General features: G+C 39.2%; 1 protein-coding gene across 9 annotated transcripts in view; it reads left to right on the top strand.

Annotated features, from left to right (window-relative positions):
- The window catches only part of ADCY6 (adenylate cyclase 6), a 121,065-nt gene that overhangs the window by 69,380 nt on the left and 35,401 nt on the right, over positions 1–16,284 (top strand). For all 9 annotated transcript variants that reach the window (XR_011853105.1, XR_011853106.1, XM_072135160.1 and 6 more), the window contains 7 exons: positions 6,913–7,062; positions 7,938–8,059; positions 8,391–8,502; positions 10,984–11,111; positions 11,317–11,475; positions 11,577–11,718; positions 15,036–15,164. Coding sequence is in view for 7 of the 9 variants with exons in the window: in XM_072135160.1 (XP_071991261.1) it covers positions 6,913–7,062; positions 7,938–8,059; positions 8,391–8,502; positions 10,984–11,111; positions 11,317–11,475; positions 11,577–11,718; positions 15,036–15,164 (942 nt within the window). In the remaining 2 variants the exon portion in view is untranslated. The remainder of the gene's footprint in view (positions 1–6,912; positions 7,063–7,937; positions 8,060–8,390; positions 8,503–10,983; positions 11,112–11,316; positions 11,476–11,576; positions 11,719–15,035; positions 15,165–16,284) is intronic.

Consider the following 16,284-nt stretch of genomic DNA (forward strand, 5'->3'; position numbering starts at 1 on the left):
GTTTGGGCACTTAGTCGCTATAAGGAACGCATTCACTGACCTATATCAAGACTTTGGCTGGTTCTGAGAAACTCGCTCATGTGCTTTCTGTATTTCCCAGACCAAACCTGAAATCACAGGGTTGAAATGACATTTGGAGTTCGTTGATTCAAGTTTCTGACTAGGAAATCTTACAAGCAAGTGGACCGAACTTCTCAGATCGAACTAGTTTGTGGTGCATCCACCAGCTCCTGTTTTATGTTGTTTTGTGGTTAACGTGACTCCACAATTTAGGTTGTGGGGGAGAGAAATGGTTACTATTAAAGTTGCACCACAAGGTTAAGCTGTTGTCCAGGGCAGCTGAGGGAAATGTCTTGTTAGTTCTGGAATAGTAACTTAATTGGTTGTCATCTCACTTTCTGAAAAATAAACTTTTTAACTTTTGGTTGAATCCATGCTTATCCTAGAGGTAAGGGTGATGCCACACGTAACGTTTTTGGTCTGTTTTAAAGCATGCATTTCCAGTTTGTTTAAAAAAAAAAAGCATGTGTTTTTTGAAAGTTTACCATTTGTTTGGTTGCTTTTAATCTGCCTACACTTCTAGAAATGATAAACTGGTTCAAAGCAACCAAACACATGGTAAACATTCAAAAACACATGCGTTTTTAAACGGACTGAAAACGCATGCTTTAAAACGGGCCAAAAATGTGTCCAGTGGCCAGACGGATTGCTGGCTAAAAGTAACAGGTTCCCTTTGCAGGGAAGTGATCTTTGATTCAGTAGGCGTCGAGGATCCCCATAATGTATGTTTCTGTATGGCCCGTTGTCTTCTGTTGACACTGCGGATACGGCTGGTGCCTAATAACTGGTCAGTGATGTATAAAGGTTAACCGTCTGTCATACCCTCCCCTTTCTTCATATTCATTGCTTGGTGACATCACAGCTTTCAGGACTGGTGCCGGTGTGAACAGACGCGCTCTGTGTGTATAGAAATGTTTCACATGTTGAAAATGGAAAGTTTTACCTTGCCCGTGCTTTTGACCATTTTGTAGGTGCAGGGCTTTGCCGTGCAGCACAAGTCATTTGTTGTTGAATCCCTAAGGATACAAAGAGGCTCCTTTTAATGGATGACAGCGTGATGTAAAGCAGTGGTGTTTTATTTGTATTGCGTAGTACACTGGGCGCTCCTGCGCTCATGAACTTTACTTCTTGTACCGCACTGTCTGGGAGTGACACAATGCTGCTCCACAGGATATTTAGCTGTGACTCTTTATTTTTGCCCTAGCTATGACTCTTTATTTTTGCCCTTCATTCCAGTATGATTATGTCATTTGTGATATAAAAATTCCTATTGCAGGTTGTCTCCACTTGGAACATAAACTCTATCTTTTCCATAAATGGGCATTGAAATGTAGGTATGTAAGATTTTCCTGAGCCTGTCAACGTAATTGTCATAAGGCCTTGTTTTCTCCAGTGTTATATGGGTCCATTTTCTACTCTGTGTCTCCTACCCAAAAATGGGAAAGGATCCCAGCAAGGAGAACTTTCCCAAACCTTTCCACTTTTTGCATTTATTTCTGTCCTGGTATCCAATTCCATTTTTGGTTAAAAATACGTAATGAAGAAATGGTATACAGAACAGTGCATACACATTCATATCACTTTTCACTTAGTCTATTGTCCTTTACTGAGGCAACAAATGATGGCACAAAATGCAGAGCTACTCTGGAAAGGGCCCTTTCTGAGATTATCTGTTCATTTTTACTTTTTGTATGAGCGTTATCGTAATTTTTTGTTGTGAACGGTTTACATTTCAAGTACTTTGTATGCGTAAAGGGAGTATTCGTTAGCTCGCAGAGGGACAAACCTGATGTGCTTATACGCTTCAGCTTCTAAAAGTCACTCATCTCAGCTCATTTTTGTATGATTTTTGGAGGGGATTTTTTTTTATAGGTCATCAGCGAGTTTTGGCATAAAAGAGGGAATACTAAAAAGGATATTTTGTGCTAGTAGTTTAAATGTGTTGGCCACCAATAAAATTTTTTTTGGCAGGGTAAGTACTAGAGCCTTATAGGGCCACCCATATTGTACTTACCCTAGTAAAAGTTCTTGGTAGTCCACAAGAGCCTCGGGTCTGGTAGCAGGACTTCCTGTGACATCTTGTGTCCTGCCAGCTTCCGTTGGATCACGGGAGCCAAGCATGTCTCACTCTCCCTTCTGCTTCAACAATTGACTCTTCTCTGCTCATGTATATCTTTTTTAAGCTGAACGTGGGCTAGTTTCAGCATAAGAGGTTCTTCAAAGAAGAATTTTTTATATATCGACCTGTAGGTGCTTTTAGTTTAGCATTTGTGTAAACCTGGTGACAGTCCTGTTAAGTTCCTTTAGCATTCTGTGGGCACTTTCACTGCAACCTACTGGATCGGCATAGACTTTAATCAAAGTAAACAACAGTGTAATATTCCTCATTATTACAGTTGTGCAAAAATATAAAAGTTAATTGTTCCAGAATTACATGTTGATAAGGTCCTCAAACATGCATATAATACATACATATAATATGTACATATTGTGCACTCAGAATGCTATTCTTATTTCATGTCTTTCCTGACATCTGAAACACTTTTGGATGCTCCTCTTCAGCACCAGCTTTTTATACCAAAGGGCAAAGACAGAGATTTAGATGGGATCCTATGGAAAATAGCATGAAATATGCTGTCCCATTATCCGTATGTTAGTACATCTGAGGGTGACCTTGCTTGGTGATGATAATATTTCTTGTGTGCCGCTCGCTGGCTTGAAGCCAAACCACATGATATGGGGCGATACTTGTGAGATGCTTCATGGGACCATGCCGTACCTTTCTTCTCTAGTTCATAGATCTATCTAGCGTATTGTCCTATGGGATCGATGACACAAATGTCACACGACTTTGTGCGTTTAATTGTCCTCTGATCGTTGGCAGTGAATTGTGAAAGGGGGCTTACATATTTCATTGTTCCTTGTTCCATAATAGAAGTTCAAGGTAACCCCTTCCCAAGGAGGAGGGAGTGGATCAGTCATTAACTCGGTCAAGGCCGCATGGCATAAAGTGGCTGTAGAGAGAGATGTGTTTGGTGCCGTCGCCTCAAATGCCACATAAAATTGCTCTGGTTAACCTTCACGAGCCTCGGTCTAAATGGCTCCACTGTGCAGATCTGCCTGTAACATGGTGTACTTTATGACATATTTTTTTTTACTGTTCAATCCAGTATATTGTTCTTATGTGACTCATATTCAGTTCTGAACTTTTTCATGTGACTTTTTTTTTTATTGTCAATTATGTAACTTGGCGATGATGGCTGAAAGACATGCAGAGCAGAAATGCTGAATGCTTGTATTTAGGAGCATATAGTGCTAAACTTTTTTCGGAATATCATGTCCATAATGAGCAATGATTGTCTCACGGTCATTACATGGAAAAGTATTTTTAAAATCCTCAATGAATATAAAACAATCACAAGGAAGTAACTTTTGCATTTAGCTTTGCCTCGACTGTGGAGAGTATATCTGTATACTGTACATCAACATATATGCTTTAGCATGTACAAAATTATCTCGTGTGACCGTTGCTTTCTTCTTTTTTTTTATACATTTTTAGACAATGTTGATAAACGTGGGTTTTCATGAGACCTTCACTTGCCCATATCAATTTGGGAAAAATCCAATCTTTTAAGCGGTCTTAACTGCGTTCACACATAGCATTTTGCCTTGTGTTTTAAACCATGCATGCAAAACAGCAGGTCCTTGTAATTGATCCCATGCATTTCTATGGAAGCGCAAAAGCGATTGGTCTGAGTACCGCCCACGTTTCAAATGCAAGGCAAACGCCATGTGTGAAAATAGCCCTAGGCTGGCACTAAATATGACTGAAAGTGCAATCAGTGATCTGAATATTATAATGTTTTTGCTTATCTAAACGCATGATCTTTTATCCATTGTCTTAATATATGCTGTTTCCTCCAAAACCTCTAGCTGGAATTTTTTGCCTTTTTCAAGAAGGGGACCTTTTCACACAGCTACACAGTTCTGGTGTAATTTTAAAGAGTAAAATTGTTGCTTTAAAATTGCACCAAGATTGTGTTTCTATGTGCTATAGAGTTAGAGACATCCGCTGTTAAAGTTTCAGTCTAGAGTGTATTTTTCATATACAGCTGTGGAGCTTAAACACAATTTAGATTACCTTCTTTAAAATGACACCTGAACTGTGCTACTAGGTGCTGTCATACAGAAGTTACATCTTAGTAATGTGCACCCCCCCACTCTCCATCCTGTCACCTGAGGGCAGTATAGACTGCAAGTATGAACATGCCCTAATAGTATGTACCTTGTTTAGAGGGCGCCACACTGAATGTTACAGTTTGGAAGTAGCAGAGTAGTTAGAGGACTTGGGGTCATTTGGCATCTTTAGTAGTATTCAAGTTTATTGTTGTATATGTGTTTTTGACCCACATGAATGTAGTATTGAGACTGGAGACGTATATACTGTGGGTTTTTCCAGCACTGGACGCCTGTCATAGCAGAATGGCACCGGGCCAGACTCCAGCTGGCTGCGGTTAACCGCACTTACCACACAGGAAGGTGTAGCTTGTGCAAACCTTTGGCAAAGGGATCATTTCACTCCCGGACTCTTCTGTTTTCTCAGTGGAAACTGCCTGGTTCTCATGAGCTTTTCAAAGTTATTATTTTTTTCCCTGTCTGTCATTGCTGTTTCTTAATGTTACAAAAATATAAAATCTGATATCCACAGTCTGTTTTTGGCATGTGCATGGAATACAGTTGTGTTATTTATAAAAAAAAAAAAAAAGAAAAACATATATATTTTTTGGAAAAGCAATTCATAATATACGGTAATTTGTACCTATTTGTTAGAAGCTTTTAATACGTTGACTATTAAAGGTTCACATTGGCGGTTATTTACAAGTTGCTTAACTTGATTCTATTTTTTTTATATGATTTTATGTAGTACCTGTGCATGTTCTGTATTATACTTGTATTTTGCAGACATTTATTAGGACAGCATATATACCGGTACATAAGAAGCACTGTAAATCTTGGACTTTATAGTCTCACGGGCCCTCTATTAATAGAAAACCTCAGTATTGTATTGTATTTTACCATACAATGCTGCAGTGATTTCATGTCAATCTGTTTTAGGCTGTGTTCACACGCCACGTTTTACATTGCATTTTGAAGCTCAATACAATAGTTGAGGAGAGGAGATTTGCCTAATTACATTTCTGTTAACATTTGCATTTACATAACACAACAGTTAACAGTGTGTTAGCTAAACACAAATGTTAACAATGTTAATGTGTGTTAACATTTTGTTTTGTCAACGCAGACATTAACTGCAATATAATTGGGCACATCCCCTCTCTCCATAAAGACCACAAACCAGAATGTGGATGTGAAACCCTTGTCTGATAGTTATCTCTCTATATTCCTTACATCCGTTAGAGGTCATCAACTTGGCCCCAAATTTTCCTTTCAGTATTTCGACACAATACTTGCTGCACAGGCAAACGTGGTTTTGTGTCTGCAGAGGATTAATGTAACCCTTGTAAAGTTCTGTAACATGTAGTCATTCATGCAGTATAAATAGAGCTCTTCTCCCTGTCATTCCACCTCCAGAGCTTGCCTCTTGTGTTTATTTTTGGATTTCCCTTTTATATGGCAGAGTTTTATCTGTGTTAGGGCTTAGGTTAATGCTTAATATAGGGTCTGTTTCCTCTTCTAGCAGATAATGATTTTGTGGCATAATCATTATGTCAAATAAGCAGACATTATTGTCAAAGAGCACATAAGAAATATGTGAGTGTTTCCTTCCGGAGTGCCAATGCCCACCAAGTTGTGTCATTGTGTAATGAAATGTGTGGTGGCTAGAAATGCATTTTTATGTACCATGGCAAGGACTAGCTGGTGAAACAAGGCATACAAGAATAAGCCCATGAGAAATTGTCATAACAACTATCACAAAACATGAATTACTCTGTACTGATAAACGATAATTAAGGCTTCAAATTTATAGGGCTCTTTTAGGTCGTCCCGGTGTATCCAACTAACAACCCATAAATTTTCAAATTATTTGAGATCTTTCTGTTTCCGATACTACTCAGGTCTAATTTTATGGTTGGCCTTATTTACAAAATGTGAGGGTGGAGCTCTGGATCCGATGGACTCCACTTGTGGTATGGCCACACTTCACCATCCACAAAAATGTGCCCCCACCGCCATGTTTATAAGACTTCAAAGGGAACCTCTAACCACATTTTTCAAACATCCATTTTTTTTACCCATGACACCTTTCTTTTAGCTAAAAACTTTTTCCGTTACATCCCAATAAGATTAGAGTTGGTATCCATGGATATCTAATATCAGGGGGTGGTCTAATGTCATGTGACCAGGATGACATCATCTCGGGTCCCTTAGCCTCTAAATATGGCAAACTGTTGTTACGAGGATAAAGGACCGGAGGTGATGTCACCCTGGTCACATGACATTACTGCTGCATGCTGAGAAAGCATGGGGAGGAGGATTATAAGTGGATTTGGGGATTTTTAGCTAAAAGAAGGGTTACAGTTAGTTAATAGAGTTTATGGGAACCTGCTGCTAGCTGTATTTGTGAAAAATGTGGTGCGAGGTTCCCTTTCAAGTGACTAGACTAAAATGACACTGTTGGTAAATGTACCCCATTTATCATTTTCTTCCACGTGTCTTAGATACTGACCCGGACAACTTTATCATCTGTCTTGAGAAAATGTGCAGATAATGACTTGTGCGCTCGCAGCAGAACACCTGGAATCCATTTGTTAGTGGACATGGCTGTATTTACTTACTGTACATTCACATGGAATATTAATGATATCCTTATTTCCACTTTTTCTTTCCTAGTTAAGCGCCAACGTGCTGATCTTCCTTTGCACAAATATTATTGGTATTTGCACCCACTATCCGGCAGAGGTTTCCCAGAGACAGGCATTTCAAGAAACGCGAGGATACATCCAAGCCAGACTGCACCTTCAGAGAGAGAACCAGCAGCAAGTAAGTGTGAGGAAGCAGAGGAGTCATGTTTAAAGGGGTTGTCCAACTATATTGTATTGTTTTCTATCTTTTGTATTTCTTTTTTTATTGAGCATCATAAGCCAGGGATACCACTCATAGATCCAGGAACTGTGACTGTGTGACTACTTATGTTTGTTATCTATGGCCTCCTTCCTTCTAAAATCAACATTTAAAGAGCCAGAAGGGCCCTGCGGGCATTACCAGAACCCCTCCATCATGCAGCTTTACAGGCTCTCTCTGTCCCTTGTAATCTGCACAGTGTAACAGTCTTTAAAGCTACACCACGGAGGGGCTCCATTAACACCCCCAAAGCCATTTTGGCGTATTAGTATAATTAAAGAAATTGATTTTTGAATGAAGGAGGCAAAGGATAACCCAAATAAGATGAAAGTAGTCTCCGTGCCTGGATCTATGTGGAAGTGTCCCTGGTTTATCATTCTTGGTTTGGTGGCAGGCTTCCTTTAAGTGGTTTAGAGCCAAATGGTAGATGATATTACAGTGCTGCATGGAAAAAAATCACGTGCAGTCATCCTCCTGCTCTTTGTCGCCAGCAGTTCTGTCTTAACAACCAGTCATCCACTTGGAAAATAAAAGGGTTGCATAGCACTACATTGTTTGCACTTTGTGCTTTTCTTTATTTCAAAAATAGATTCCTCTGCAAAAGATATAGAAGTAGTATATAGAAGTAGTACATATATATATATATATATATATATATATATATATATATATATATCCCTTATACTTATTGTCTTATTACCAAAAGATTTATTTTAGTTCCGCAAAAATGTAAAATAACTGTTAGTGTATGGTTGTCCTGTTTATGTGACTGCACCTCTCCCTCCCCTGTGCAGGAGCGCCTCCTACTGTCTGTGCTGCCACGTCATGTTGCAATGGAAATGAAAGAAGATATTAACACCAAAAAGGAGGATATGATGTTCCACAAAATCTACATACAAAAACATGACAATGTCAGGTAACTTGGGACACTATAAAGTTTATTCACTTTACAAGCGCATGTCTGCAGGTGGTTACATCTTTTTCTTTATGTTGAGTGGTATTTTGGGTCAGGATAACCAGTCTTCTAATAGTTTTTAGATAGGTTGGCAGCGGGGTCATTTTTAAAGTTTTATTCTTAGATGGAAATGTTATAACTCCGGTGCTGTTATAGGTTAGTAGACAAGGTGTACTCCATAACTTTCTGACTCTTTAAAGACCACTTATGATCTCTCACTGTGTCTGTAATGAAGTCAATTAGAACTTGTATTTGTAGTGCATTGCTGGCATGACTGTCTCTTTCCTTGCAGTATCCTGTTTGCTGACATTGAGGGTTTCACCAGCTTGGCATCACAGTGCACGGCACAGGAATTGGTCATGACTCTGAACGAACTGTTTGCACGTTTCGACAAGCTAGCCGCAGTAAGTAAAATCATAGAGGTTTTTAGGATATAGATTTATCCCCTAAACCCTTTGAGCAATGGAAGGGTCAAACCTAAATATATTTATTTCCTTGAAAACACTCACGAAAGGCTCCTATAAAACAATAAACACCATGTACTTACCTCCTCCGTCACCGGCCATCACTATCAGGCTGCGTTTGTTTACCGAGGTAGGTGCGCCCATCCCGACCACTGCTTTCAATGAGTAGCAGGAGCGCAGCAGTAGTCGCAAAGGTAGCCCCTGCCTCGGCAAACTGAGATCTGACAGTGAACAACAGGAGAATGGAAGTGTTGTACAAGGTTGTTTAAAGGCGCCCCCTAGCTGTTTATAGTAAAAAAAATACCTTTAAATCTTTACATAAAGAATGATGTAGTTTAGTACTGGTGACTTTTCTAAGCCTGATAAGGGAATGTAGAACCCTGAATATTCTGAATATATATGAGATGAACTTAAAATACAGCTTTTTTAATCATTTTGGATTAGTCACAAAGGACTATACAATGTTCTCTAACCTCCATTGGGTGTGTATGTATAGAAAACAATACACAATTTCATAAATGTCAAGGTTATTGTGTAGTCCTATGTGAATATAGCAGTGTTTTGAACTTGCTTTATAAATTATATACAGTATAGTCTAAAACATGAAATATAACTGTAAATGAACACTGATCAAAATTAGAGAACACTTTCAGATAATCTGTCTCCTGATGCTTATTTCCTTCAAATTATCTGACAAACCATATTTAACCTTAGGGTGCGGTCACACGTTCTGCTTTGATTCCATTTAGAACTGCAATCAAAGCGCACTGGGGTGTGCCACAGGCCAAGTGCATGTGGCAGCTAACCACACTCTGTGTCTTGCATTTAAACAGTACAAGACAATCGCACACATTTCCATAGAAACTCATAGGCATTTGCGGACTTAGCAATAATGGTGTGCCGTGCCACTGAAGACCAGAAGAAGGCCAAAGGAGTGACCCTATCAGCCATAGCTATAGAAGTTGGTTGTTCCACATCTGGGATTTCAAAAAGTATTGCATCTTTACAACATCACAAACTCATTCAGGTCCACAAAGGGGCAAGATAATTCGTTAAATCTCTTTTTAATGGTTTCAACGCTGCAGCCGCAATTGCTCACCAGCTCAGCACTGAATAGGGTAAGGATCGCTCTCGTCAAACAGTGTCTCAACGTTTAAGAATGGAAGCCAACTCTGCAGTCACCAAATTCTCATCAGCAAAAAGAATCAAAAGATTACGCTCCCCTTTGCTGAGGAGCATGTTGTATTGAATAGAAGTGGTCCACAGGTCATTGTAGTGTGTAAAACAATACACGTTTCCCACCTTGCGTTCTTGACTCGATCAACCACTAATTTTCATTCAGGATAATTCCCCCTGTCACACAGAAGTTTCTTGAAATTGAAAACATTGAGCTGCCAATTTCACGGTTTTAGAGTCCTGACCTAAATCCAATAGAAGACCTCTGGAAAATCCTTGGTGACAAAGTTATGGCCAAGAAACCCACAAGCGTCAAAGAACTGGAAGAAGAGTGGACCAATATCACACCAGAGCAGTGTGAGAGACTGGTGATGTCCTGTGGCCACAGATGTGTCATTCAAAGCAAAGGCCTGTACACGTCCTACTGATTGGTGACTGTAACCTTCAAAAAATGTAATTAGAATCATTCTCTGTGCTACGGTCATTGCTGTTCTCTAATTGAGATCATCAGATTTTTTGCAAAATAAAAGGTTTTATGTTGATATACTTTCCTAATTTTGTAATAGACTGTTCTAGTGGCATATGTACCCCTTAATCAATCAATTTAGATTATATTATTTCTATATTGAATCAAGTCATCATGCATTGTTCTCTAATTTTGATCATCTCCATTGTGTATATGTATGTATATATGTATTCATATGAACGTCCATGTTATGTTCAAAAATCATCCAAGTGTGGTAATGTTAACATACTATGTATATGAATTTCCACCCTTGGTCATGGAGTGGTGCCAAGTATTACATTTTTTTTTTAAATGGCTGCTTTAAAAATTGTGCCACACACTGACTACAAATATTCCAAATGGCTGAGTATGAGAAGGCGGCCCCCTGATGAGAGTTGGCAGATAGCAGCGCTCTCCTCAGAAACAGAACTAAAAACATCTTCTTTGGTTGCTTAACATTCTGGCATTTTAACTTTTCCTTGGAGTCTGTTCTTGTTGGATGTGTTTTCCCGGGTCTTCTAATTAAGTTATTGAGTCATGGTTTATTATTTGTTTTAATTGGTTCCCACTTCATTTTTTTTTTTTATTACTTGGAGACCAGTTTATGTTAAATATGTTTAAAGCACATGTCACAGAATAATAAAGCTGGAGCCTAAGAGGTATCAAACCCTTCACTAGGGAATTTTGTATGATTAAATGTTTTGTGCATTATTTATGTAATATTTCCTTTTTATTTTAAGGAGAACCACTGCTTGCGCATTAAGATTCTGGGGGATTGTTACTATTGTGTCTCTGGATTGCCTGAAGCTCGTGCGGATCATGCTCACTGCTGTGTTGAGATGGGAGTTGATATGATTGAAGCAATCTCGTAAGTCGGCCTTTATTTTAAATGTAATTTTATTAAATAGAGTTTCTAGAATATACAACATCTGACGTGCAACAAAGGCATTTAGTTGTTTCACCTATAGGTGTGGGGGATTTTTTGTTGCCCCGTGAAGATTTATTAAAGTACTTAGTAGAATACAGCTCTTTATTTATATTACATTGTTAACTAACATACGTTTGTATCTCAGGTTAGTAAGAGAAGTAACGGGGGTAAATGTGAACATGCGAGTGGGAATACACAGCGGACGAGTTCACTGTGGTGTTCTTGGCTTGAGGAAGTGGCAGTTTGATGTATGGTCCAATGATGTGACTTTGGCCAACCATATGGAAGCCGGTGGCAAGGCAGGGTGAGTTAAATTGAAAATCTCTATCGAACCTCAGCATTGTTGCTATATTACCTAATTTTGTTCTGTGAGGTGGTAAATGTCCCCTATTTATTCTTGTTAAGACGAATACACATCACAAGCGCTACATTAAACTATCTGAATGGAGATTATGAGGTGGAACCTGGTCACGGAGGTGAGAGAAACGCATATCTCAAGGAACACGACATCAAAACTTTCCTGGTGACTGGATGCAGCCAGAAGAGGGTAAGTTTGGGGACCCAACCTAGAATAAGCTCAAATACCTTTAACTCTCTTTGATATTCTATTCTATTCTATTCTGTGTAAAATTCACTCTGCTCTGTAACCATCAAACTGGAGTTATTTTATAAGATATTTAGGATTCTTTGTAGATTAACAAACATCTATTCCTTTTAAATTTTGCCTCGAAGGATAATGCAAAAATATCAATCCCCCAATATACAAGTACAGTTGGTTTTCATTATTATTTAAAGAGAAATGTGTGTTATCATTCATATTCTCTGAAAAAAGGCCAAGAAAGCCAAAGTTCTGCAGGGGTATGTAAACTTTTGAGCAAAACTCTATACACTACTATACTGGCTTAATGCATACGTTGTTTGAAGTACAGTGGGTACCGAAACATTCAGACCCCTTTTAAATTTTTCACTCTTTGTTTTATTTCAGGCAATTGGTAAGATCAATTTTTTTTTGCTCTTTAATGTACACTTTGCACCCCATGTTGACAGAAAAAAACTGAAATGTGAATATTTTTGCTAATTTATTAAAAAAAGAAAAACTGAAATATCACATGGTCATAAGTATTCAGCCCCTTTGCTCAGTGTTGAGTAGAATCAGCTTTTGAACCATGAGTCTTCTTGGGAATGATACAACAAGTATTTCACCCCTGGATTTGTGGATCCTCTGCCTTTCTTCCTTGCAGATCATCTCCAGTTGGAGATCATCTCCAGTTCCCTCAGGTTGGATGAAGAACATTGGTACCATTTGCAAGTCTCTCCAGAGATACCCTATTGGGTTTAGTTCAGGCCTCTGGCTGGGCCAGTCAGGAATGATCACAGAGTTGTTCTGAAGCCACTGCTTTGTTATTTTAGCTATGTGCTTAGGGTTATTGTCTTGTTGGAAGGTGAACCTTAAGCCTAGTCTGAGGTCCAGAGCACTCTGGAAGAGGTTTTCATCCAGGATATCGCTGTACTTGGCCGCATTCATCTTTCCTTTATTTGCAACCAGTGGTCTCGTCCCTGCAGCTGAAATTGGTTTTGGCAGGTAATGAGCAGTGCCTGTTTTTCTCCACAACGCTTAGAATTAACACCAAATAGTTCAGTCTTCATCAGACCAGAGAATCTTATTTCTCATAGTCTGAGGTCCTTCATGTATGTTTTTTTTTTTTTTTTTGCAAACAGGATGTGAGCTTTCACATGTCTTGCAGAAAGACATATGAACTGCATCCATCAGCACACTCTACCATAAAGCCCAGACTGGTTTAGGGCTGCAGTGATAGTTGACTTTGTGGAACTTTCTCCTAACTGCATCTCTGGAGCTCGGCCAGAGTGATCTTTAGGTTCTTCTTTACCTTTCTCGCCAAGGCTCTTCTCTTGTGATTGCTTAGATGGACGGACGGCAAGTTTGAGGAAGAGTTGTGGTTGTCCCAAACTTCTTCTATTTAAGGATTATGAGGCCACTGTTCTATTAGAAACCTTGAGTGCTTCAGAAATTCTTTTGTAACCTTGGCCAGATCTGTGCCCTGCCACAATTCTGTTCATGAGGTCTTTGGGCAGTTCCTTAGGCCTCATGATTCTCATGTGATCTGACATGCACTGTAAGCTGTGGGGTCTTATATAGACAGGTGTGTGCCTTTCCTGAACAAGTCCAATCAGTTTAATTAAACACAGCTGGACTCCAATGAAGGAGCAGAACCATCTCAAGGGGGATCAGAAGGAAATGGACAGTGTGTGAGTTAAAGATAAGTGTCAATGCAAATGGTCTGAATATTTATGACAATGTGATATTTCAGTTTTTCTTGTTAAATAAATTAGCAAAAATATCTACATTTATGTTTATCTGTAACGATGTTGTGTGCATTAATGAGCAAATTAAAAAAAACCTTACCAATTGTAATTAAGATAAAAGTGAAAAATCTAAAGGGCTCTGAATACTTTCCATATCCACTGTACGTTTAGAAAAGTAATTTAAATACAGCGAGGAGGCTTTTTTCTCGATCTCATATGCATATAGGCCTAAACACTTACATTCAGGAAACGGCAACGCATGTATTGCAGGTAAGCAATGTAAAACACAAGTTGCTTATTCCCAGATGCAAATGTTTAGGCTTAAACGTAAATGTCATTGGGAGAAACCTTCCCGCTTTGCATGGATTGTGTTTTTCAGGCTTGATTCAGGTCCACGTCTGTGCGTTGCGCACACTAGCCGTACTAATGACATGACATAGCCTGCCTGTGCATGTACATGATATGTTACACTTGCATTTGCTTCTATCTAAATGTAGCTGCAAGTACAGGTCTATGGCCAGTATTTATTGGCAATGTGATTTTTATAACTGTTTTACATTGTGTATGGGAGCTGTGCAAGCTTAGCACCAATTAAAAAACTGCACCACCATAACTTGTGTATTGGTTTTGCTCTTCTGTCCCATTTACTTTAGTGGATATAAGATCCAGTTCATGAGCCAACCCTTGGACAGTGTGGTACTGTTTCTTAAAAAAAAAAAAACAAGTAGCCTTTTGAAGCATTTGCAGTACATTACAGGGTGTTCAGTGGTCACTTCTGGCTGCATACAATAGATGTCTATCTAAGTTGGTCAGCTTTAATAGAACCAAACATTTAAAGGAAACCCGTCAGCAGAAATTTACCTAAAAAACAACTACCAGTATGTTGTCAAGCATCTAAATACCTTCTAGATCAAGTTTCTTTCATGGTCCAGTGTGATAGCATCATCCCGAAAAATCAACTTTGAAGTGAGTTTTACTGGTTGTATAAAGTCAAGGAGGCCGAGTTTTTAACCCTGAATTGAAGCTCTCTTTGTTAGAAAGCCGCTATCATTGTAATTGATGGTCCTGCACTCGGAGAAATTGCTAGGGACAGCTTCACTTCTGCGTTCATTTCCCCCTGACTTTATACACCCAATTTAAATCTCCCTTCAAAGTTGATTTTGTGGATAATGGAACAAAGGTGGGCCATGAAAGAAGCATGATCTGGAAGGTATAAAGCTTCTAGACAACATACTGGTAATCATTTATTAGGTCATTTTATGATGACAGGTTCCCTTTAACGTGCATATATAACTATATATTTCATGTTGAATTTTAACAAGCCCTATCTTTTGTTCTTGAGAAGGCAGCATGCTTACATTAGTAACAACTTGCTTCTAATGTGTGTGTGTCTCAGCCAGTTTAGGGTAAATATCTAAACTATGTATATATCCATACCCTCCTAGAAGGTAACCTGCATAAGAACTGATGATGTAGCCATCTTCCCCTGAGTTATTTTTGTGTCCTATAAAAGGCGTTCCTGTGTCTTTTACAATGTAGAAAGAAGAAAAAGCCATGTTGGCTAAACTACAGAGGAACAGAGCCAACTCAAATGAAGGCCTTACACGAGTCTGGGTTCCCGAAAGATCCTTTCCACGCAACAAAGGCTCGAAGGCTTTTCGTCAAATGGTTAGTGTAAAACTATGGACTATTGGTATTGGTGTTTCTATGCTGAAATAGAGCCATTTTATATCATATACTTGTTTTTTGTTGTTGTTACTTTAAACATTCGCCCAAATCTTGATTTACCCCATAATGAGAAAGTTCTCTATAGCACAACCGTGTTTGCTGCGTGCACATTAAAATGATGCAGTAAATCAGGCCGAGTTTGTCTTGTTAGAAGTGTTGTGACAGTAAAGCTGCGTTGTTAGTATTTCGGGATTCTTTGGCCTCACACAGACTGCTGATTTTCCCAAGGACCGAGCGTGAGAGAGGCCCCCTGGTGAGGGCAGGCAGAGACAACACAGGGACGCACAGCTCTTCTCTCAGAAACACTTAATTAAATAGTTCGTCAGAGGGCCTCCTGTGGGATCTGCCTAATGAGACATGCCAAGGGGCGAGCAACTCTCAAGTCACATGCCTTTCTCTGCCAAATCTTTCCTAAAGGCATGCAGCAGCCTTGTCACATATACCCCAAAGACTGTCTATTTAATCTGTGTTCTGCTTCAGTAGATTAATACGGACGAGCGAATGAGTCAAACAGCAGTGTGCGCACGTGGAACCAGGAGGTATTTTACCCATTCTGATGTCATGCCTTCGCAAAGGCTAAAGCCCCTGGAAATCTATCCATAATAAATAAGCTCTAATTACTGATTCCATGTGAACATTCTCCAGACTAATGAGCACAGCATCTGGATTATAATAAGCTTCCCAGTACACATGCAATACTCTAAAGAGAGGCCGATGCTGCTAGACGTGTTTATCATGAAAGCTCTAATCTTCAAGCATGGAGATATGTGAATGTTATATATATGTTCTGACAGATGCTCTTCTGTAAGAAAATAACCAAAAAAACCCACATTTTGTGACCAGTTTAACGTAAAATATCTTAATATGCATTCATGAGTCGTCTTATAATTCAGTGTTATTTGCCACCGAGCTGTATACGGCTCCTGTATAGGGCTCCAGTATACACTGTTGTGGTGAGCACTCCTTGCCCTAACCATCTCTGTAGGATCCTGGCACTGGGCTTGGTCACGGTGAGATGAGACACGGTGTGCTCACTGCACTGTAACCATGCATACTGTAA

The sequence above is a fragment of the Engystomops pustulosus genome, chromosome 2, assembly GCF_040894005.1.
Source record: "Engystomops pustulosus chromosome 2, aEngPut4.maternal, whole genome shotgun sequence".
NCBI classification, from domain to species: Eukaryota; Metazoa; Chordata; class Amphibia; order Anura; family Leptodactylidae; genus Engystomops; species Engystomops pustulosus.